Source organism: Leiobunum rupestre, chromosome 1, assembly GCF_980474605.1.
Source record: "Leiobunum rupestre chromosome 1, qqLeiRupe1.1.hap1, whole genome shotgun sequence".
NCBI classification, from domain to species: Eukaryota; Metazoa; Arthropoda; class Arachnida; order Opiliones; family Sclerosomatidae; genus Leiobunum; species Leiobunum rupestre.
This window is the reverse complement of record NC_143384.1, coordinates 72,165,135-72,189,040: the sequence shown is the minus strand read 5'-3', so window position 1 is coordinate 72,189,040 and position 23,906 is coordinate 72,165,135. Positions and strand designations below refer to the sequence as shown.

Sequence of the window (23,906 nt, the reverse complement as noted above, 5' to 3'; positions counted from 1 at the left end):
CACAGTCTTTTTCGGATAGCTGACTGATTTGTCTATATACAATGATTTAAAGACGGATATTTGAAATTCAACCAATGAAATTCAGTTATTAACGGTAGGCTAAACCTAATTTCTGAATTTTTCTACAAGTAATACCATAGCAGACAATAATAAAATCGGTAATAATCTCAACAGATGATCATTTTAATAATCTCAACAGATGATCATTTTAATAATCTCAACAGATGATCATTTTAATAATCTCAACAGATGATCATTTTAATAATATCAACAGATGATCATTTTAATAATCTCAACAGATGATCATTTTAATAATCTCAACAGATGATCATTTTAATAATTTCAACAGATGATCATTTTAATAATCTCAACAGATGATCATTTTAATAATCTCAATAGATGATCATTTTAATAATCTCAACAGATGATCATTTTAATAATCTCAACAGATGATCATTTTAATAATTTCAACAGATGATCATTTTAATAATCTCAACAGATGATCATTTTAATGCTATTGAATCACACAAAAAAATAAGGTGAAAAGGTGAAAACAGCATTCGATGACCAATAAGCTCGTACATCGTTTAAAAGCGTTTGGATTTTCCAATTCGAAAAATATTACAACTAATGTTTTAACTGTTTTCGTCTTCAGATTCCTAAATTCATCGTTGTTTTAACCAAACAAACATAAGTTTTAAAGTTGACATCGTTTAAATTATCACTTCTCCTTAGCGTCCAATAGATATAATGGTTGTTAATTGCAGCAATTGGCATTACCTTTACATCAAGTGGTATATCAGGCTTATTAATCCGCTATTTTACCCTAAGATGCGGCGTATTTTAACGCGCAAACTGAATTTAAAATCCACCAATTAATTAGGAGAATAAAAGTGGTAAAAGAAAACCAGTTCCATAATGCGAACCAAATCGCCATCAATTTTATTTTTGATACGCGAATATTAATGACATGTTATATTTCTAATACAGTCAAACGTAAAATAGATTTCATAACCACGATCAACGTGATTATCATGCGTTATTTAAAATTTAACGAATACAAAATGTGATTAAAACATTCGGTAGGATAATATTTAAAATTAAGAATTAGAAATATTCTAAATCACACGCACGACTACAAAACTATATAAGGTTCCCTGAAAAATTAACCCGTTACAGATATTTTATTACGAATAAAATCGGGACAATTTTGATTGTGGTCTGTCACCGAACTACCCGCGAATGATCGAGCACCTTTAAAGTTTTTCATAGGATAGTACATTCCAATCAATTTGAAAAATCTAATACCCACATCGATAGGAACCCAAGGCTTAAGAAGGGTGAAGACACGACCAATCTCTGGTATCAACACTCTTTGATCTTCGGCCAGGAAACCGGAGATAATTTCCCGACCAACGGTGTCAACGGACAAGTCCTTTTGGAGGAAATTCCCGCGGAAGCCTTTGTACATTCCAGAACGAAAGAATGTCGGACAAACCAGAGTGGTACGGATGCCGTCGTGGCCAGCCAGAAACAATTCGACTTTGAGACATTCGTCGAAGCCGACCAGGGCGAACTTGGTGGCGCAGTAGTCCGTTAACCTCGGGAAACCGAACAGGCCGCCCATACTGGCCACGTTCACGATATGCCCGTGGTTATTCGCCATCATGTCCGGAAGAAACGCCTTGCAAGTCCACATGGGTCCCATCGCGTTCACTTCGAACGTTTTGCGAATCTTCGCGTCCGGTATGTCCAGGAAATCAGCGCCGACCAGGATGCCGGCGTTGTTGAAGAGGATGGACACGGCGCCGACCCGTTTCTTCACCCATCGGGCGGCGGCGTACACCTGGTCCGGGCTGGAGACGTCGCAATGAAACGCGTGCGCCGTGCCTCCTGCTTCGTTTATGATACGTTGGGTCTCGCCGTTTCCGGCTTCGTTGACGTCCCACAGCACCACGACAGCTCCGCGACGGGCCAACTCGACGGCCAGCAACCGTCCCAGGCCGGACCCCGCACCGGTAACCAGGGCGATTTCACCCTTGATCTCCTTAAACCTCCAACTCTTCGGGGTGAACAGTTGGAAAATATTCTTAAATAACAAAGCCAGTATTTCCAAAATATGCTGCACAATTACGCGCGTTTGATCTCGAACCGAAACTTTCATAATTTCACCCACGAAAAAACCCTTACTTTAAATGTAACAAGGAAATACGAAAATAGAAAGTACTACAGCGATTCCGCGCTGCCAAAGCCGAACTCGAAATGGGGCCAGTAACTCCTCCAACGGCGGTTCAAAAGCCTGTTTTATCTGGAAGATAGAACCTCCGATTTAGTGGACGAGAGGGGAAATTATAAGAAATTTTTTCCGACTTCCCAGATAATATAAAGGAACTACCTTAGCACAACTCGCTCGCCTCGCTTAGTGGCCTCGGAGGCTAGTTGCACTCTGAATATTTTTTCTTCACAAAGTTCTTTAAAGTAGTTTTTTTTTTCGTTGCGTAGGGAACGAAACTGATGTCCCCGAAATTTTCAAACAGTGCTATAAAAATATTGGCTTATAAATTATTGTAATGATGTGATACGTAAAACCAGAAGTATATATAATATGTTATTCGCTTGAAACATCTATCAACGCTGGCTCTGGTTGATTTTTAACAAAACGCTATTTCATCGGGAAAATATGGTTTATTACAGTTAAATTTTTGATTTTTGTACCTTTAAGCGGAGTTGTCTTTGGTTCTCGAGATAAATTTGAATGACCTTGAACCATGAGTTGAATGGCATCAGAGTTTGCAAATTCTAAAGACTTCCTACTAGATGAGTATGTCTTCAACCTGGTCTCTTGTACATTATTTTCATCAGGACCTTCTAGTTTTTGTCTAAGCTCTTTCGACTTGTTATTGGTCAAATTAGGTGGTGTCCAAGCTATTTTGGCTTAAAATGTGACGGCGAACACTTTTCTAATTGAAACCAAATTTGTATCTCTAATGGTTCTCGAGATAAATTGTGTCCTGAAAATTTCAAATTCCTAGCTCAAACACATTTTCAGTTATTGGCCCTGCACAGTTTTTTAGTTAACAATCTTTATAATATAATCTATACATATAGATGAAAAGCTGTCTCCGTAATGTTATTCGCTTGAAACCTGTACCTTAGCAGACTACCACTGATTTTTAAAAATACATTTTAAAATAAATAGTGCGGTAAAAATTAGTTACTATAGTAACATTTTAAAACTTTTACAGAATCGTAAAAAAATAATATATTTTTGATTTTATCGATCTCCATTTCGCAAACTGAATATAAATAACGATAATTAGCTGTAGAATAATTTAATTTCCTCATTTTCTTGGATCAAGTTTCTTACCTATACTTAGGCATAACCCAATGTATTTTAAATTTTAAAAATTCCAAAATTCAAAATATTCTGAATAATAAAAATCGATTAAAAAATCGGCTTACAAAAAGTACCATTTCATTTCATTTACTAGTTGCTAAATAATTTAATTTAAATTTAAATTAAATTATTTAGCTACTATAGTAGCTTAACAGAACTAAAATTTATATTACAGAACATTTACAAATCGTCAATTAGCCTTTTAAGGGCCTGTTGCAAAAGTATGCTTGGCAAGGATTCGACCATAGAAGTTATATTTAACAAATCCTTGACAAACATACTTTTGCATCCGGCTCTAAAGCCACTTAAAAGCTCAGTTTGCTGTTAGATATTCATTTGTGAAAGAAGTGTACTTCTCGCGTTGACCGCTAGGTGTCTCTATAGTAAATTAAAACGTTAATACAACGAAATTAATATTAAAAAGAATGTATGTTATTTCTACTTACAAGGTTAGTGAGAAAGACTATATTGAGACAATTTGTAGCTTTGCTCTGAATCCCCCTCACGCTCAAAGAGTAAGCTACTCCTCCCTAAAACCAAATCTCATTGGTTGTCTAAAACTGACGTTTCCCGACGCGATTGAAGCACTCGCCGGTGACGTATTTCCTTCCCCCCTCTCGTGTCGAGAAGGAAATTCGATCATGACGAAGAGAATATTCTCAACATCGTCATTCTCCGTAAATATGAACATTCTCGGTATAGCCATAAGTAACATAATACCCCTAAGTACGACATCCCTTCTTCACAGTGACGGCAAAAAATTCTAAATAACGCCCCTCGGTAGCGGCGCCTTGAACTATTCTAACCCCCAACTTCCGTTAAAGTTATATTCCGGGAATTGGGCGCTCGATTTGGAACAACGCCATTTTTAGGCTTAACGCGAATTTAGCCGTACTATGGACAAGCAACAGCACTAAATGATTGGCTGAATTTGAACTCTGACTCCTTTTGAATGACCAACAGACAAATTGAAATCACAAAGAGTGTTAAACTTCCGGGTCACAGAGTTGCTAGTCGTTTTACTGATTTGTCTTTAATGAAGAAAGGATAAGTAAGATAAAATGCATGAGCAAGGCTTCAAGTGTCATACTTAGGTGTATTATGTTACTTATGGTATAACCTTAAAGTCAAATACTTTATCTATCTAGTCCGTTAACTAAGGCGCGATGGAATTAAATATTTTATTAGTAAAACAACCCTCAATGTTTTGAAAATTTTAAAAACGTCCTACAAGATTATTATTTTCTTCAGAAAAAACGAAGGGAAAAAATAATTCAAGTTAAAATTTTCAAGGCTCACCAAATAAATCACGTATATTTTCACGGTTAAACCAGTTTCAAGAGTTCGTTGAGTTTAAAAGAGCTAATAGTAATAATTCAATATCTTTTATTATTAAGGCTATCTATAGAGTAATTTCACTTCCTAGCTTTGACTATGACCGCCCTTTTGTGCGGATTTTTTTCATCTATGCGAAAAAGCATGGATGACGTCGTGTCACGTGAGACTGAAATCACTGAATAAGGAAAAAATATTTACAATTATGTGATATTGATACGCCAAGTCACCAAATTAAATTATGCTAATTTTTCCAATAATGACCCAATTACTAGATCAACAACCTCAATGAAAACCAAGCGTGTTTTGTTTTAAGATGTTTCTTTTCAATAATATAACTTTAAAATTAAACATTTAACTACGTCAGTTAAACCCGTGTAATGTCTGAAGAAGGCTGATGGGGTGGCCATGGTGATTACCATGGAAATGGACGTAAAAATTGGTTTGGAAAGGTCAAACTATTTTGATGTTCCAAAATGTACTAAGCAACTAGAGAATAACCAATTTAAGCTTTATTGCGCAGCTTCGTTGCCATAAACAAAATGTAAGATAATTTTTCTCGATGAATTCGTATACAATTGTGAATGCGTTTTAACACTCTCCCGTTTGTGCTTTCGCCGCCATCTTAGAAAATGGAGGTCAAAATGCACAAACATGGCTGTAACGTTCGTTCTATTACCCCTACAGATTCGGGAGCGGTCTCAAATGATTGGTAAGTTCTTAAATTAAAAAACTACCACACGTACTGAGAAAATAAACCTCTCAAAATATTGTGATCGGTCAAAGTCATGTAGCTCAAGTGATAATAAATTCCTTTTCTAATTCTGACGGGTAAAGCAAAATGTTGGCTGTCCCTCTTGTTTTTATACCACCTTTTTTAACCCCAGTACCCACTTGTCAGTGACTACGTAACTCTATGTAAATTTAAAAGACTATTTAACAAAAATTACCAATCTCACACAACCGAAATCATTTTTATCTGCAAGTTAATATTTTATTAAAGGAAAAGTCCAGGTTGGGTAAAACTTGGGTCTATTTGAAAGATCATGTTTAAATAAACTCAAAAATATCAGTCGTAAAATTGTATCTTTTTTTAATGACGATAAATTAATTTTTAAACGAGCCAAATTTACCGCTAAGCGATCTGCCATTTTTTGTTTCGGGGTGACGTTTTAGGACTTTAATCACGCGCTGTTCGCGCTATAACAGGCTTTAACAGCGCTCAGTTCACAGCGCGCGCTTGCTCCGCGTGAGGTCTGCGGCGGGAAGGCGAAAGAAAATGGCAGCTCGCTTGGCGGTAAATTTCGCTCGTTTAAAAATTAATTTCTCGTCATTAAAAAAATATACAATTTTACGACTGATATTTTTGAGTATATTTAAATGATCTTTCAAATAGACCCAAGTTTTACCCAACCTGGACTTTTCCTTTAAAATGATATAACATCTAGGAATGTGTCCAACACTTACAAGGAGACTACCCGAGGTGTAACACACCGATTTTGTTCAAACTCGGGGGTTAAGTAGACCTTAATAAATCATGAAAATTCCCAAAAGGAAAAGTTTCAGCGGGCATTAGTTTTGCCATGGCAACCAAAAATGTTGACAACACAAAATGGAAAATTCCTTACCGAAAATAACATGGGATTTTGAAAATTTCTAAGGGTGCGCCCTTAGAAATTTTCAAAATCCCATAATTTTCCAAAAAATTAAAAAAAATTAAAATGCAAAAAACTAGAAAAAATAAAATTGATTAAAATTTATTCAATTTTTTCAATTTGATGAAAATGGGTAAAAATGCAAATGATTTGACTTAAAAATTAAATTAGGGTTAATTTTCATGTTTTCCGTCATCACAACCACAAATCCGATTTGATAAATGAAACCAGATTTGGTTTCCGAATATTCGGACGCTTCGAACAAGCTTAGACACGACAAATTATATTTATTGTTTCATGACGTCATTTTGGAGGGGTTGGGCTATTTCTGACTTTGCTCGTGCCCTAATTGGGGTAGGGCATTAATTTTCACTTGTATTATTTTCGTGGGGGTTTTATTTCATAGAAGCCCTCATTCGGCTATCTACCTAAAATTAAAATAAAATGGCTGCCAAGAGAAAACGGCCAGAAACATTTGATCGGGACTTTACATACGTCTTATTTTATTTATTATTTATTTATTTATTTATTTTTATTTACTGTGTATTGCTTTAAAAGGTAAGTTTTCTAAAAGTACCTAAATTTGTAAACCATTGGATACGACATTTCACCGCCAGCTAAAATATTTCGCCAAAGAAATATTGTAATAATAATAATAATCAGCTAGGCTAATAACCAAGGCACCACCATAGGCCTAAGTCCTCAAGCGACTTTTACATTAATAGATTTATAGGATAAAGTGAATAAATATACCATTTGACTCAACTATCTAATGTTATTTGCACAATATTTTTGCAATGGAATTCTATTTATTATTATATCTATATTTATCCATTTTTACCCATTTTGATCAAATTGACAAAAAGTGTTCAAATATATCGATTTTATCAAAATTTATACCGTACTATATTAAATATATCAATTTTTATTAATTTTATTACATTTTATCAAAGTTAATCAATATTTTTATTAATTTTATTAAATTTTATCAAAGTTAATCAATATTTTTATTAAATTTTATCAAAGTTAATCACTATTTAAAAATTTGGTCAAATTTGTTAAATTTTATCTTATTCCATCACAATTGATTTTTATCACATTTAAGATTTTTTTTACCAATAAAATCCATTTTTATTAATTTTCTATCAAATCATTTGCATTTTTACCCATTTTCATCAAATTGAAAAGGTCCTGGAAGGTGGATTTGGATCCATTTATTCCACCTCATTGGTTTTGTGATTGTTTTTATTTCGTGACCCCCTCTATGGGGGGGGGCAATAAATTTTGAGTTTACTCAATAGTGGAACAAATAGATGGTTAGCTAGTAGTGCCCGTAAAGGCGGGAGAGAACCGTTCGACATTGTAGAGAGGTCTACGGATAACCTCTCTGAAAGAGAAGGGGCGGAGAAAACTGTAAATCAGTCACCTCGTAGTGGTCGCCAATTCGCGCTTACTGCTCCAAATCCCGAAGAGCAGTATCGGTTTACCTATAAAAAAGTTCTGCGGAGAAAACGGAGAAAGATAATAATTTTAGCTGGTAGTGCTCGTAATGGCTCGAGGAAGGTGAATTTTCTGTGAAAAGGGAAACAGTTACCTATAGTGAGTTGCAGGCTAAGAAAGGCAAAATATATAGTACAATCGGCGCAAGGATGCCTCAGATCGTTTCCGGTCATTCCACCGCGCGAAATTTGAATTTGGCCATTTTACGGTCAAATTCGAATTTTGCTCTTTTTGTCGTCTTTTAGCGCCATCTAGAGACCGAAATTGGAATCTTTATTTTTTAATTTCATAATTGTGGTGGCGAGCAAATTTAAAAGATAAGGCATTCCTATCATTCTTAAATTTAAAATAGTATGTATAATTATTTATTTTTGTAAATTTATTTCTACGTCTTACCAGTTAAATCAGCAGTTTCTTTTAAAATAGTTACCACGCTTTCTTGGGGGTAACGTTGTCTTAAGGAGCTATAGACGTTTAAAATTATATTTTTCTCTTTACTTGTTAACAATAAACCTTTATCATGCTTTTTATAGTAACCTCTTGGGCTTTTTAAAATATTTGGAGCTTCAATTATCGAACCTTCTTTAGCTGTATTCAGTAATTAAATTCGTGACAACATGAAATTAAAAAATAGATTCCAATTTCGGTTCCTAGATGGCGCGAAAAAACGATGAAACTCACGATATTTGAAATTGACCGTAAAGTGGTCAAATTTAAATTACGCGCGGTCGACTGGCCGGAAATGATCTGAGGTATCCTTGCGCCAACTGTACTATATATTTTGTCTTTCTTAGCCTGCAACTCACTATAGTAGTGGTGACAAAGTCGCACTTTCAGGTTCAAATCACACAGAGCAGTATCGGTTAACTTGAATTTGACAGCACGGAACGAGCAGTGGCGACGCCAGAAACATTTGGTGGGTAAGCGAAAGTTTAGAAATGGGCCCCTTACAAGGGGGACTCAGGAGTCTACCCCCATTAATAAGAATTTAAAAGCCATTAATTTTAAAAGAAATTCTTAACATATTTGACGTTATTAAAATGTATGCCCTTTATTTGTTTTTAGTCAAATTTAATACATAAATGTCAACCTTCTACAATGCGTTTTTGCAAATTCTTCTACAACGGTAATGGTATTTTCTTTTAAAATGTTACATAATTCTCTATTTATTGACAGTACTGCTAGGTTTGATAATCCATTTTCCGTCATTGTCGTTCGGGAATAACATTTAATTTGATTTAGTGCACTAAAAGTTCGTTCGCAAGAAGCGCTCGATACCGGAATGCGTAGCACTATATCGAAGTATCTCAGAAGACATAGAAATTGCTCTTTTGTTTCAAGCAAATATTTGTAGCAATCCTCAAGAGAAGCAAATGCATGTTTCTTAACAAGAGTTTTAGCCAAAGTAAGTTGCGATTTTAAAGAAGTCATATCAAATTCAATTCTTTGGAAAACCTTGCAAAATGAAGTTACATCTTCAACGTTTAAGAAATTAGCATTTTGAGGGTCAGATGCCGATAGTAAATTATATAAACTAGCGTTATTTGTCAACCTTCTTCTTAGCTCATAGTGAAATTTATCCAAAATTTCGTAAAAAATTATTTTAAATTTTTCCGTTATTGTTAAAGCATCTTCTGACCTTCTACCTAAAGTGCTGTACACTATACTATCTTGTAGTGTCTTACTACTAGCTCTCTTTCTCTTTAGAGAACGCGTTGGCATACTCTGCGGATCTGGTACTATGCCTATAAGCGATATTTTTCCAGCCAAAGTTGAAGCTTCTTTCCAAATTTCTACAAATTGTTCATCATTTCTCATGTCAATTATCCCAGTGACAGTGGCTTCACACATGTCTACTGCTCGCGAATAAACTAAGTTAGGATTTTGAAGGAACTGAGATAAAACGTTAGTTCTCTCAAGAACTTCGTCTAAAATTATTAGCAATAACAAATTGTCGAAATTTCTTAGCTGACTAATATAGCCTCTACACTCAGCGGATTCTTCAGGTTTTCCGTTTTCTACAATATTTTCTAAACCTAATAACACCGCGTCAATTCGGTTTCTAAAATAGTGTAACCCTTTTTTCTTGCTGGACCATCGTGTCTGGCAACTTTGCGGAATTTTAAGTTTATCTTTGTACCCAAGTTATTTTTGGGATTCTTGGAAATACTCGCTTCGTAGTACGGAATTGCTTTGAAAATTATAAATTGCTTGAAGTAAACCGAGCAATTCTCTCACCTGCTGTATATTTGAGCAGCAATCTATGAGAACTAAATTAAGGCGATGGGCATAGCAATGCACGTATGGACAAAAACCACCAACAGATTCCTCCATACGAATATTCACCCCATTAGCATTTCCCGACATCACACTGGCACCGTCGTAGCTCTGTGCTATACAATTAGTAATACTTAACCCACTTTCTGATAAAATTTTAATTATTCCTGACGTAATAGCTTCGGCGTTGAAAACATGTAAATCCTAAAATTCTAAAAAGCGTTCTTTTACCTTTCCTTGGAAAGGATATCGCACACAAACACTTAATTGTTCTGTTCCACCGTTATCCTTTGACTCGTCCGCTATAACACTATAATATCCGCCAGAGCTGCTCATCTCATTTACTATCATTTTCTGAATTAGTTTTCCACTGACGCCAATTAGTTCGTTCTGTATTGAGCTGTGTGTGTATTTAGCGTTGTTTGGCATCTTCTCCGTATTTGATTTAAATTCCGGGCACTTCCTCTTCAGAAAATCAAGAATTTCAATAAAGTTACCTCTGTTGTTTTCATTGTCACTGTCATTTCTGTGACCTCGAAGTGCTATATCTTGTTGGGCGCAAAGAAGAACCACTTCGACGTGAGTTTTCAAAACTTCTCTGTTCCTAGTTACATCGTCTCGGTGTTGTTTGTCGATATTGCAGACAGCTGAACCCTTGTTTTTGGCGTGAACGTAGTCTAGATATTTTCCACGCGCTTCTCGGTGTGCAGATTTTTCAGAAGTAAAGTGCTCTTTCATAACTTTGCTTAAATTCCCCCAATCACAAAACCCAGAAACTAGCGCTGTATCTGGAGAACTTGAAAAATTACGGAAGCAAAAGCAATATACTTTGTCAAATTTTACAGAGTATTCTAACATATCATACTTATACCAAAAAGTACTGAAACTTCTATTTTCTCCGTTTATCAACGTTTTTGGGTACGCCGAAAAAACGGGCCGAACAGGGAAACAATCCTTGTCTACGCTTATGTCCCAGAGCTCTTTTGTCCTGGTAATTGATGTCGTCATATTGCAACTGCCCATTACAAACATATTAGGAGGGGGTCATGGAGCTTCTATAAATGGTAGTAATAAGTTACTACTCCACTCCAGCTCCATGGCGGGAAGTCGCGATGGAGAAGTATTTATTGGTGAAAGGAATGTAGGGGAGAGGGGTTTCTAAGAACTCATAACCCCCTATTGATAAATTGACGGTCAGCTCCCTCTCCCCACCTGTAAGCGTCGGTGTCGAAGGATTAAACCCGGTATTGCAAACACTGTCAAAATTGACAGCAGTGACAATGCCCTTTGAAGTGGGGAGAAAATGACGGTCACTAACGGCATGAGGGAAAAAAAGATATTCAGATCCGCTAGCGATATTATGATGTCGGTAAAGGGTTAAACTAAATAATTTTTATGAAATATTCATTTTTTAAATTAGGCCCTTCTCGACAAAATTGGGCCCCCTTGAAATTTCAAGTAAGCGACCGCTTACCTCGATTACGGCTGACGCCGCCACTGGGAACGAGAGAGAAGAGAGAGCTTTAGCGCCTGCTGCCGTCGGAAGGGGAAAATTTGAAAATTGTCTTCCCCCTTCCCGTAAAACGTTCAGAGTAAAGGTTCGTCCAATGAAATGTGTACACAACACAGACTGCGATAGTATGGCCTGGTGTGGAACTTTCTTATCGAAGCCATGTATGGCCAGAAGTAACTACTAATAAATAAGTGTGGCCCTTTCTTATCGAAGCCGTGTATGGCCAGAAGTAATAAATAAGTGTGGCACTTACTTATCGAAGCCATGTATGGCCAGAAGTAATAAATAAGTGTGGCACTTAATTATCGAAGCCGTGTATGGCCTGAAGTAATAAATAAGTGTGGCACTTACTTATCGAAGCCACGTATGGCCAGAAGTAATAAATAAGTGTGGCATTTAATTATCGAAGCTGTGTATGGCCTGAAGTAATAAATAAGTGTGGCACTTTATCGAAGCCGTGTATGGTCAAAAATAATAAATAAGTGTGGCACTTACTTATCGAATCCGTGTATGGTCAGAAGTAACAAATAAGTGTGGCACTTTCTTATCGAAGCCGTGTATGGCCAGAAGTAATATTTCACTCAAATTTAAGGTTTATTACCAATTCATGGTTTTCTGCTACCTGCTTAAATGGAATACAGGCACGAAATAATATTATTGCCTTCTTGGCGAACTTGTTCATTTCAATTCGATCCTGATTTTTGCTTATTGAGGTCTGTTTATTTTAGGAAGTGCTAAGTAACTTGAGGCTGTAGTGTTTTGAGTGAAAATAAAAATTGTTATTTTATATCTACCTCGATTAAGCAGGCTGAATTTTGGCGAAAAACAACGGTAAAAACCGTTACCTTTACAAAATTAATATCTCCGTGTATTTTCATTTCCGCAAAATAATTTTGACACAGAAATGGTCAGTATCCTCTCGAGTATCCAATAAAAATTAAAATGGCACCAGACTGGTTTTTTGATTTGGTTCCCAAATGTACAAAACAATTAAAGCATAACATATTTAATTCTTAATTGCACAGCTTCACCATCATAAACTTCAATTTTTTTTTACGAAACAATTTTGTGATTTAGTAAATTAAAAACCACCAGTACACTTTTTTCCAACAAAAAAATTTATTATTTTTGGAACTAGCATTTTTTTTCCAAAATCTATGAAATTGGCTTATCTCTAACAAGAATAGGAAATATTTATTTTGAAGTCAAATTAATGTATTAAATTAAGGCAAAAGCCTGTTATATTCTGTTGTATATGGAGCCACCAGGTGGGGCTAAATGATGTAACAAACAATATATATAAAAAATCTGGCACTGGCAGACAGACCAGAATAAAATGTAAGAATACCATGTATTAAGGTATTCATGTGATGCTATTAAAGTAACAGTATTAAATATAATCTTGTATAGTTAATTAAGACAAGTATAGTTTAAGAATATAACTATAACAACTATTATAACATGGTGGCAGCTGCGAAGAACCATTTTTCGAACGCCAATTGGAAGTATTAAGACCTTATCACCTTAAGCCTTGTTTCCCGCGTAAAATTCCCATTGTTATTATGTCGCAATCACATTCAACAACTACCTCCATTAGGGGTCTTGATCATTTCAAACCGGGTGCAGACCCTGCTACAGCTTGGGAAGATTATAAATGCAGTTTCAACATATATTATACTGCTATGAAACTTAATAAAGATCCCATTGATGTTCAAGTTGCTCATTTTCTCCACGTACTGGGTCCAGCTGGTCAGAAAATATATAAAACACTTACCATTCCTGAAACCGGAAATGATCGCACTGTACAAGTTATACTTACAGCCTTTGATACTTTGTACGCTCCACAGAAAAATTTACTGTACCTTCGCTATATTTTCCTTACTGCAAGACAAACTGCTTCTCAGTCTTTCACTGATTTCATACTTGATCTGAAAACTAAAGCTCAAGACTGTGATTTTGGAACTTTGAATGACTCCCTTGTATGCCTTATGATTGTTTGTGGCATTAAAAATGACAAGCTTCGCAAAGATCTCTTGGCCAAACCTAACTTATCACTTGACGCTGCAACCCTACTCTGCCTTTCGGAAGAAATGGCAACAAATCAGGCATCCGCTATGGTCACTTCTCCTCCAACTACCTCTACTTCTGATGAGTCTCAGGTTAATGCACTTCGTTATAACTACAACACTCGTCCTTCCACACCATATAACAACTCTTCCTCCTTTCGTCCTCAAAGCAATCGACGATCCTCATCACAAATATCGCACCAACGTCCTTCTTATGGAACACCCTTTACTCGCAATATCTCCCCACGACAATACTCGGGAACTGTAAATCCTCCACCAGCTCATTCCCGTCTTCCACTTTACCAACACCAACCTCAATCTCGTCAAACTAAATCATGTCATAATTGCGGAAAATCACACCTACCAAACGAATGTCGTGCAAAGAAGTCTCGTTGTCTACGCTGTGGTTCATTTGGACATTGGGCGAGTAAGTGCGAAGCATTTTCTCTTGATACTGACACTTCCAATCCACAAGATCTTTCAACCTCTTATGGACACCCTAACGAATCTTATTATTTTGATTGTGATCAATCTGACCAAGACCTTCTAGAAGAAGATTTTGATGACTTTCACCTACACAGTCTTACTCTTGAACTAAATGAAGTCAATACTCCAAACAGACTCATCTCCTTTCCTCACGATATCTCTATCTCCCACCTCATGCTGGACAGACTTTATATTTATAACCAACTAATAACCCTCAAACTGGATACGGGCTCCCAGATTAACCTTCTACCTGAATACATCTACCGTTCTTTTCCAACTCAACCACCACTTAAACAACCGACTCATCGTGTCCTCGCTTATTCTGGACATACCGTTCCAATATTGGGCATTGTAACTATTCCATGTGCTTCCAAAACATACCAAGCCGACTGTGATTTTTACATAACCACTTGCTCCTCCCAGCCTATTCTTGGAGCATTGGCTTCCATCACATATGGCTATATCAAACGTTTAAACAATTCTTTGATGGATTCGCAAACCAAATATTCCTACTCTCTGGAACCTGCTTCTACACTATCTCGTTCTTCCCGACAATTGCCAAGTGTTGACCTCACTCATATCTCTCCTACCGAAATAATTGAACAATACCACCCAATATTCGACACAATCGGAGCCCTTCCTGGTCTCCATGACATAAAACTCCGATCCGATGCAATACCAAGTATTTCTTCTGCAAGAAAACTTCCTCACGCACTCTCTGCTAAGGTCCGAGCAGAACTTCACAAGATGGTCGAAGCTGATATTATCACCCCTGTCTCTGGACCATCGGAATGGGTGCATCCCATGGTGATTGTTACCAAACCTGATGGCTCTCTCAGGATATGTCTTGATCCGCGCAAATTAAATGGGGCCATTAAACGGGAATATTACCCTATGCCCACCAACCAGGAAATTTATGCCCAGTTACATGGGTCCACAGTATTCACCGTTTTAGACGCAAAAAGTGCTTTCTGGCAAATACGATTGACTGATAAAAGCTCGAATCTATGCACTTTTGCCACCCCTTTCGGCCTGTACAAATTTCTACGACTACCCTATGGAATCACTACCGCTTCGGAAATTTTTCAACGCACTATGAAAGAACTTTTTCCTCCTTCTTTTTTTCCCAATCTCCATATTTCTACTGACGATTTCCTCATCCCCTCCTCTACACTTGATGACCATAAACAAGACCTTCTTGATGTCCTCAATACTGCAAAAGATAAAAACCTTACTTTCTCTACTCGTAAGATGCAACTGGCGGTTACAAAGATCACATATTTAGGTAATGAAATTACACCTTCTGGTGTCACCATTGACAATAAAAAGATAATTGCAATTACCTCTATGCCTCCTCCAGTTGACAGGAAAGCCCTTCAGAGATTCCTGGGAATGATTAATTATCTTGTGCGTTACATTCCCGATGCGGCGCACCATACCTCTACATTACGTCAGCTTCTAAAGAAGGACTCTACCTTTACGTGGAATTATACCTATCAAGCGCATTTTGACACACTCAAACACCGGTTAACTACCTCTCCAGTCCTTGCCTTTTTTCAACCTACTGTACCAATCATTATATCTGTTGATGCTAGCCCAACCGGTGCCGGAGCCGTCTTGCTTCAAGATAGTCATCCAGTGGAATATACTTCCATATCATGGACCACCACTCAATCCAGATATGCACATATAGAAAAGGAACTTCTGGCCATCGTGTACTCATGTGAGCATTTTAGTTACTATATCACCGCCACCAAAGTCACTGTCCATACCGACCACAAGCCACTACTAGCCATAATCCATAAACCTTTGCACTTACTATCTCCTCGACTTCAACGCCTAGTGTTGAGACTCTCCCGATATGACATTAACCTTGTGTACGTTCCAGGTTCTACTCTTCACATTGCTGATACACTATCAAGGGCTCATCAGTCTATCTCCCCTTTTAAATCGGATGATTTAGATGGCCCTACCACTGCTCTCCATGCACTTACCACTCTTTCTGATGACAAATATCAAGCATTTAAGTCTGAATTCCTTCAAGATCAAAGCATGGTTACCTTACGTCGACTCATTGCAGATGGTTGGCCCTCTTCTCGACAATCCCTTCCTAAAGCATTGTACCCATATTGGCAATACCAAAATGAACTACACATCTCAGAAGACTTACTTTATCGAGGCTCAACTTTACTAGTACCACCCACACTACGTAATGATGTTCTATCGCAACTTCATGTTACCCACCAAGGTATTTCTGCATGTATTGCTAAAGCAAAGCTGAATGTGTTTTGGCCCAATATGGTCATGGATATCACCCAGATGATCCGCTCTTGTTCTCTGTGTCAATCCCGCTCTGTTTCTAACTCTTCTCAACCACTACAACCGCACCCCGTACCAAGTCTACCGTGGGAAATTATTGGCACTGATCTTTTTCACGTCGACTCCAAACCCCTGATTTTGCTGGTAGATTACTTTTCTAAATTTATTGAGGCACAGGACCTCCACCACACCACAGCCAAAGATGTGATTGCATTTATGACACCTCATTTTGCCCGCCATGGCGCCCCAACTACGTTAATCTCCGACAATGGTCCTCCGTTTACCTCTGCCCAATTTCAAGATTTCCTCAAACAATGGGGAGTACGTCACATTACCACAAGTCCCTATTATCCTAAATCAAATGGATTGACTGAACGCTCCGTCCAGACGATCAAGAACGCTCTTATTAAAGCTAAAGCTTCTGGCAAATCCTTGAGCTACGTACTACTTGAATATCGGAGCACTCCATTAATTAATTCGTCTAGCCCTGCTGAACTTCTCATGGGCCGTCGACTTCGGACACCATTGACGACCACCAAAGAAATTCTTCATCCACATTATCCCACTCTTGCCACTCGTCAACAACTACAGCACAAACAAGAACTTATGACATCCTATCATGACCGTCACTCTCGTGTGAAACCTTTGGCTCCTTTATCCAATGGTCAAAGAGTATTGCTACAATTAGGTAACCGTTCTTGGGTTCCGGCGATTGTAACACAGATTGGACCGGAGCCGCAATCTTATATTGTCACCGATTCTCAAGGCCGCTCTTATCGGCGCAACCGAATTTTCCTCCGTCCGGATCTGAGTCGCTCCACTCTCACACGTGTTTTCTACCGCAAGACACCTGACACCCATACTACACCGCCCATATCCTCACCACCAAAACCCTCTTCACCGACTCTATACCATACCGTCACGAGCTCTGACTCCACGCAATCTACCTCCTCTTCTATACCCATCACTACCAATACCTCAGTAACTTTCTCTCAACCGTCATCGCACAGCTCACCAACTCCCATACCATCAACTACTCAATCAACAATGACACACCAACCTCTCACCACTTCTACTTCAACTCCTCCTAGTCCATTTACTCTTCATCATCGCCCTCAACCACGATCTCATGATGTCCTGCCACGGAATACACCCATTTTCCCCACACGTCCTTTGGATTCTGTTGTTCCCGGTAATTCTCCTCACCCTACGACACATACTTACCGGAGGGTCCCATCACCTGCGTATTCTGATGTTCAACGTTCTCCAATAATCGAATCTGCCCATAACCCTCCTACCTCCACTCGCTCTGGGCGTGTTATTCGTCCTCCACAACGTTTCTCTGATTAACTATTACTAACTTGTTAAAAAAAAAAAAAAAAAAAGAAGGTTGTTGTATATGGAGCCACCAGGTGGGGCTAAATGATGTAACAAACAATATATATAAAAAATCTGGCACTGGCAGACAGACCAGAATAAAATGTAAGAATACCATGTATTAAGGTATTCATGTGATGCTATTAAAGTAACAGTATTAAATATAATCTTGTATAGTTAATTAAGACAAGTATAGTTTAAGAATATAACTATAACAACTATTATAACATATTCGAGAAACAAATTTGACTTTTTCACAGCTTCCCATATACGAGCTGCGTAATGGAACCAATTTTTCTCAGACAGCGAAGTTCTCGTCAACATATTTAAAGGCATGGCGAAAACTTGATGGGAAAAACTATCTGCCAACTCTTTAAAACCAGGATGGCCTTTGTATTCCGGAAATACGGAATTGGAAGTTTCAATATCAGACTGTTTATCGGGTAGCAAAAATAGATTGACTTTATCTTTGTTTAAATCGGTCTTTTTCTTAGATTCTTGCAAACTGACAAAACCCTGATACTTCAGACGACTTTTAGCAAATATTACATTCAGCATTCTATCCATATCTTCGGTTACATCAGGTGCAAAGTCAAATTGGCTGCATTTGTTCTGTACAAAGACTAGATGTGGATAGTATTCTAGGATATCATCAACTGAGCTGGTCATTTCATGTAGATTATTAGGAGTGGCTGGTTTTAACATTTCCGCAGCCTGAATAAATCGAAGAAAATTGGGATCCACGAACCAATCTTGAACTACTACGATAGTGTGGCAAACTGCCATAAGGAAAGCAGCTATTTGCAGTGATTGCATTTGCAACGCATTCTCAGTTGAAGTGTATTCTGGCCCGCTTAGGGATTTCTTTTCATACTGAATGATACGATCCATGACAGATGCACTGAGTATAGGTTGGGTGTCTAACAGAATCAGTCTTCCGTCGCTAATGTAAATATCAACACCATTGGTGCAATGCGCACCCAATTCAGTTAGCTCTTCAGTTTGAGCTTTAAATATTTGTCTACTATGAGTGATATTACCCGATAACAGTGACAAAACTGTGGATTTACCACTACCTTGTAATCCTAACACACCAACTACGTAAAAGTCATTTTGGTCTTGTAAAAACTCCATAGCATTATCGCACCATTGCAAAGCTTCATCAATTAATTTGACAGGAGCGAGCATGTCAGGAGGGGGAGCCAATTTTTGTTCAAGGGTTACGTTATTTGTTTCAGTTTGGGAAGATTGCTTTTGTTGCAGTTGATAAACTGGGGCACTCGATTTAATAGTTGAATTATCAGCATTACCGCTGTTATGGGTAGATCGTGAGGTTGTGGGGGTTACCGAGGATGATCCGATAGATGTATCGTGTTTGGAGTGACTTTTGCTTAAAACATTTGCCATTTTTACGTCACTACCAGGATCACTTAAAGCTGAACTAGATGGTTGAGATTGTGTTTGGTCATGATGAGGTTTAGCTAATATTACCATAGTTCCCGATAAACCGAACTCCGAATCATGATTATCTCTGTCCCTGTCTCTAGAAGTACCAACGCCATAACCACTGCGTTTCTTACGACGTTTACCACGGTCGTAATCCGACATTTTAAAGCTTTTAGAACAACGTTAATAACACAAAATTACCATTAAAGTATATTACTTTTTCTACTAAAGCCCTCTTCTATAATGTATTATTTACTTTACAACTTGATCCACTTAAATACATTTCCGTTTTTGAATCAAAACTAACACTATAATAAATGTTTATCAATCAACGCCATTTTGATATGACAGTTCTGACCCGACAAAAATATCTAAAAAGATCACCGCAAAGTGTCGCTATAAAAGGTTGCGTTTTCATCGCCATCTATCAGACTATTTACTTATATAAAAAATTTAGCACGTAATTAAATTTTAGAACATTAAAAAATAATTACTTAATTAGTGAGCTTTTATCCAACTAGGAATTATTGTTTGACATTATTCATTTTGTTTTACATAATCCTAAACGCTACAAAGGGTCAGTATTAAGGCCCTTTTGAAAGGGCCAATCTTAATAAATACCCAACATATGAACTATTATTTTTAAACAAACTCTTGTACAAATTCAGTTTAAATCTAAAAACAATTAATGGTAGTTATCATACTAGTTTACAAGGAATATTTAAAATAGTAAGATATTCGTATACTGAAGATTGATTATACGAGAAATGGACAAGAACTCGGTTGATAGTATGTATAATTAAGATCATACTTCAAGGGATCATTCCTATAGTTGATCTTCTCGAAATTGTTCATCCAAATTCGAGGCCCCATCAACCACGAGGATGAGCTTCACGATCCTTTCCTGAGCGGGAAGCGGAGATCGATTATTCCCCGATTTATCAGAGAGTATCTTTCTCATTGATGATCGTTCCACTTTCGGTCTAGTATCAATTGTCGGAGGGAGAGGATCAAAGCTGAGTGGCTAATAAATTCAATTCAAAAATCAATACTTAACCCCAACATTTCTGCTCGTTGATTTTAACTTCTAATACGTCACTCCGCAACTGTTCATGAATTATTAAAAAATATCTTGATTAAAAACTAGCACATCTGGGAGGCTATTCTGTAATTTTTTTAGTTGTCGAAGACGATCAAGATGTGGTATGCTGTAACTCGTTCGCTACGGGAGATGTCGAGTTGAGAGTCACATGTATGACGCTTTTCCCTTTACTAATGCGCACGCGTTTGGATTTTCGACCAATAAGAACGTTGGCCGCGTTATATGAAGAACAACCAATACTTGTAGTATTTTTTTCTTCGTGTAAGTAGATTTAAATACAATTGATAAAAACGGGAGAAATAGCCGTGTCTCCCCATCACAACTATTATCGATAATTGAATTTTTGGAAAAAAATTAAAGGTTGAAAACAAGAACATTTTCAGCTGGTTTTACCAGCAATGATTTGGAAAGTTTATGGAACAAGCTTGCCCAAACACTTAATAACGATGGAACAGGACCTTGCAAAAGTGTTGATAAATGAAAACACGTAAGTTGTTTATTTTTTATTTATTTATTAATAATCTTAAAATAACAATTATTCGTTCATACTCTAGGTCCTTGCTGACTAGAAAAGCAAGACAAAAAATAAGAAATTAAAAATTGTTAAAATTTTAAAGGAACTGGAGGTGGAGAAATGTGCACGGACACACTTTCTGATTTAGAAGGAAGTCTGCTGGCAGGTTTTGGCAATGAATTACTGAAGGCATAGCAAACGCCCCAGAAATTGGAACTCCTGTAACTTCTGTAAGCTCCCATTAATAAGATTAGTAATGTACTAACGAGAGGCTAATCACCACTAAAAATTCTGTACACCGAGTACAGAGAGTACAGCCTTTGGTAGTACAGAGTACTCGTACTCTTTTTAGTGCAGTCAAAGCTACAGGCTTGTACACCAATTACCTATAGTGATCAAACCCTCGTGTACTAAGTCTCTAGCTGAAATTTAGCCCATGATATCAAATGTTCTAAGTTGATGTTCCTCTTTCAAAGTTTCGATTTGGAAAACATGTACAAAACCAAGAAGATATAGCTGTGATACCAAATACATCTTCAATTTTATCGACACCACTTTGTTGCAACTCTTCGCTTGAATCAAGGGATAAAACTGGAGAACTTAAAGACTCAATTCTTAATGCAGCACTAATTATTCACAAGTTGCCCGAATCAAAGGCACAGAGCTCAGCAAGTAACAATTACTGTAATAACCCTGAGTATATAGGTTCGGAAGTGTATGACATTGACGAAGGAGACTTTGGGATTTGGAAGACGTTGGCATCGAAGCTGAAAGCATAATAAACAAAACTCCTATTTCGAATACTGGAAATAGAAAGTAAATTGAAGAAGCAGCTAAAGGTATAAATAAGGTTTTAATAAATTTTTTACCAATTTTAAATTATATTTAGTCTTTCTTGTAAAACCGAAAGAAATAGATGCAATCCAAATTAACTAATAAAAGTCAACTTCAAATTTCAACAAGTGTGCTAGAATTAAAGTTACAGGACAGTCAAAATGATTGTTCCAAAGATATTGCTAAAAATCTTTCAAAACAAGCACAGACAATGGTCGATTTAATGGCGGTTCAAAAGGAATTAGTGGCGGTAAATAAAGAAAGAAAAGAACTATCTATGCTAAAGCTCGCAGCGCAAAGAAGGCATAATTCCATTTTGCAATTACTAGTACAAAATCTTTCTAAAACCTATGCAAAATTAAATAGTTAACAAAAAACATGCACACTGAATAAAATAATATTTGCTTATTACGAGAAACGATTTTATTTATAAAACCGAGGTAGATTTAATACTGTTGTGTCGTGTATCGAATATAAAAATTTAAAATATTTATCGCGTAAAGCGTCGATGGATTATTTGTTGTCTAGTTTGTTGACCAGCTACTCTGTAACCATCATTACGCGCGGGACCTACATTGTCACACGGTTGATTGTCAACCGAAAGTCTATCCTCTGGGCCAAATTAATTATCATGTAAGGGTTCTAAGGCATTGAAATCATTTGGCACCCCTCTTAAGATGCATGTATTATGCAAAACAATGCACGCATATATAATTTTACAAGTCTTCTCTGGGCTGTAATGCAACACCCTGCCTTTCAATAAGCAGCGGAATCGCTGTTTTAATACCCCATTGCACCGCTTTATAACAGATCGTGCAGACTGTTGGCACAAAGAGAATCGCTCTTCAGACGAACCTGCAGGTGGGTTTACAAAGGGGGTGATTAGCCAGGGCAAAAGCGGATATCCACTATAACGAAATCTCCATATTATTAAAAATAATAATAATCAATAATCATGAAACTAGGCTAATAACCAAGGCAACACCATAGGCCTAAGTCATCAAGCGACTTTTAAAGCCATTTATTCATGTGGCCGGGTTACAATGCGTAGGAGGGTGATGGCAAGCCCTTCAACAAACTACTCGAGATTATTGCGTACGTTTTTAATAATTAAAACCCGACAAGTTTAGGCACAACGTAGTGTTGAAACTGGTCGGTTACTTTTACTTACACAATATTTTAATCGTTTATTTTAATTTTTAATTTATGAGCGTAAGTCGTTTCAACCCATTTATAATTACTCCTTATCATTTATTTTTTTAAATAAATATGAAAGTATATACAAACCAAGTAGCCAATAGCCTCTTAGCAAACCTTCTTTCCAAAGAATTTGATAACTCTGATGATTTCAAAAATATAAGTGTCATGGGCTGATCCCGGATGTTTAGCATTTGCTCGCGTTATTACCAAGTCATAGTCACCAATCTTAATATTGAAACCACATTTCAATTTATGGTTAGAAAATTATTTTAACATTTACTTATTTACAAGCTGAACATTTAATGAGTTATATGAGTGATATCCCTTTCTATTAACTTATAGATATTCCATATTCTGACCATCGACTTTAACAGGGGGAAAAATAGCCACATGTGTACAATCAATTGCCACGAGAATATCAGGAAATTGTGTTTCCTCCATTAACCTATAAATTTACATTTTAGTCACAAGTCATCGTTATGTATTAACTAATTAGCACAAACACATCAAATTACCCCATTGCCATGACTGCCCTTTCCACTTCGAAACATAATCCATTTGTTAGCTAACACTTTTAATATAGCACTTGTTACGCAGCTTATGATCCGAGACACAGTAGGCTGGCTCACACGGTGAAACAAATCTTGTCCCACACATATTGGTACGAACCAATGAAAATAAACTCAGAGCTATTAAAATCTAAATTGATAATATATTTTAAGTAATTTTAAAAACTAATAATACATTAAAAATTTCATTCTAGACACTTATCTAAGAATCAACAGGTAGAGAAGAGCTTCTTTGACCTGACACATACTTCTAGCCAGTATAATCGCCTAAAATTGAGATTTGAAAACTCAAATGCTTTAGATCTATCTCTTATCA

General features: G+C 36.9%; 1 protein-coding gene, 1 non-coding gene and 1 pseudogene across 2 annotated transcripts; 2 read left to right on the top strand and 1 right to left on the bottom strand.

Moving 5' to 3' along the window:
• Window positions 1–13,239: 13,239 nt before the first annotated feature.
• LOC149966304 (uncharacterized) lies at window positions 13,240–17,898 on the top strand. The gene has a single exon (XM_090167522.1). It carries the CDS (start codon window positions 13,240–13,242, stop codon window positions 17,896–17,898), a length of 4,659 nt encoding a protein of 1,552 aa, XP_090023648.1.
• A 204-nt stretch (window positions 17,899–18,102) lies between these two features.
• LOC149966303 (nonsense-mediated mRNA decay factor SMG9 pseudogene) lies at window positions 18,103–19,703 on the bottom strand (annotated as a pseudogene).
• Window positions 19,704–20,172: 469 nt separating this feature from the next.
• LOC149966302 (small nucleolar RNA U3) lies at window positions 20,173–20,396 on the top strand. The gene has a single exon (XR_016474544.1). It is a non-coding gene; the product is annotated as a small nucleolar RNA U3 (small nucleolar RNA).
• The last annotated feature ends 3,510 nt before the right edge of the window (window positions 20,397–23,906 follow it).

Excerpts from the sequence above, each read along its gene's own strand:
- LOC149966304 (XM_090167522.1), top strand. The coding sequence starts at position 13,240 with ATGTCGCAATCACATTCAACAACTACCTCCATTAGGGGTCTTGATCAT.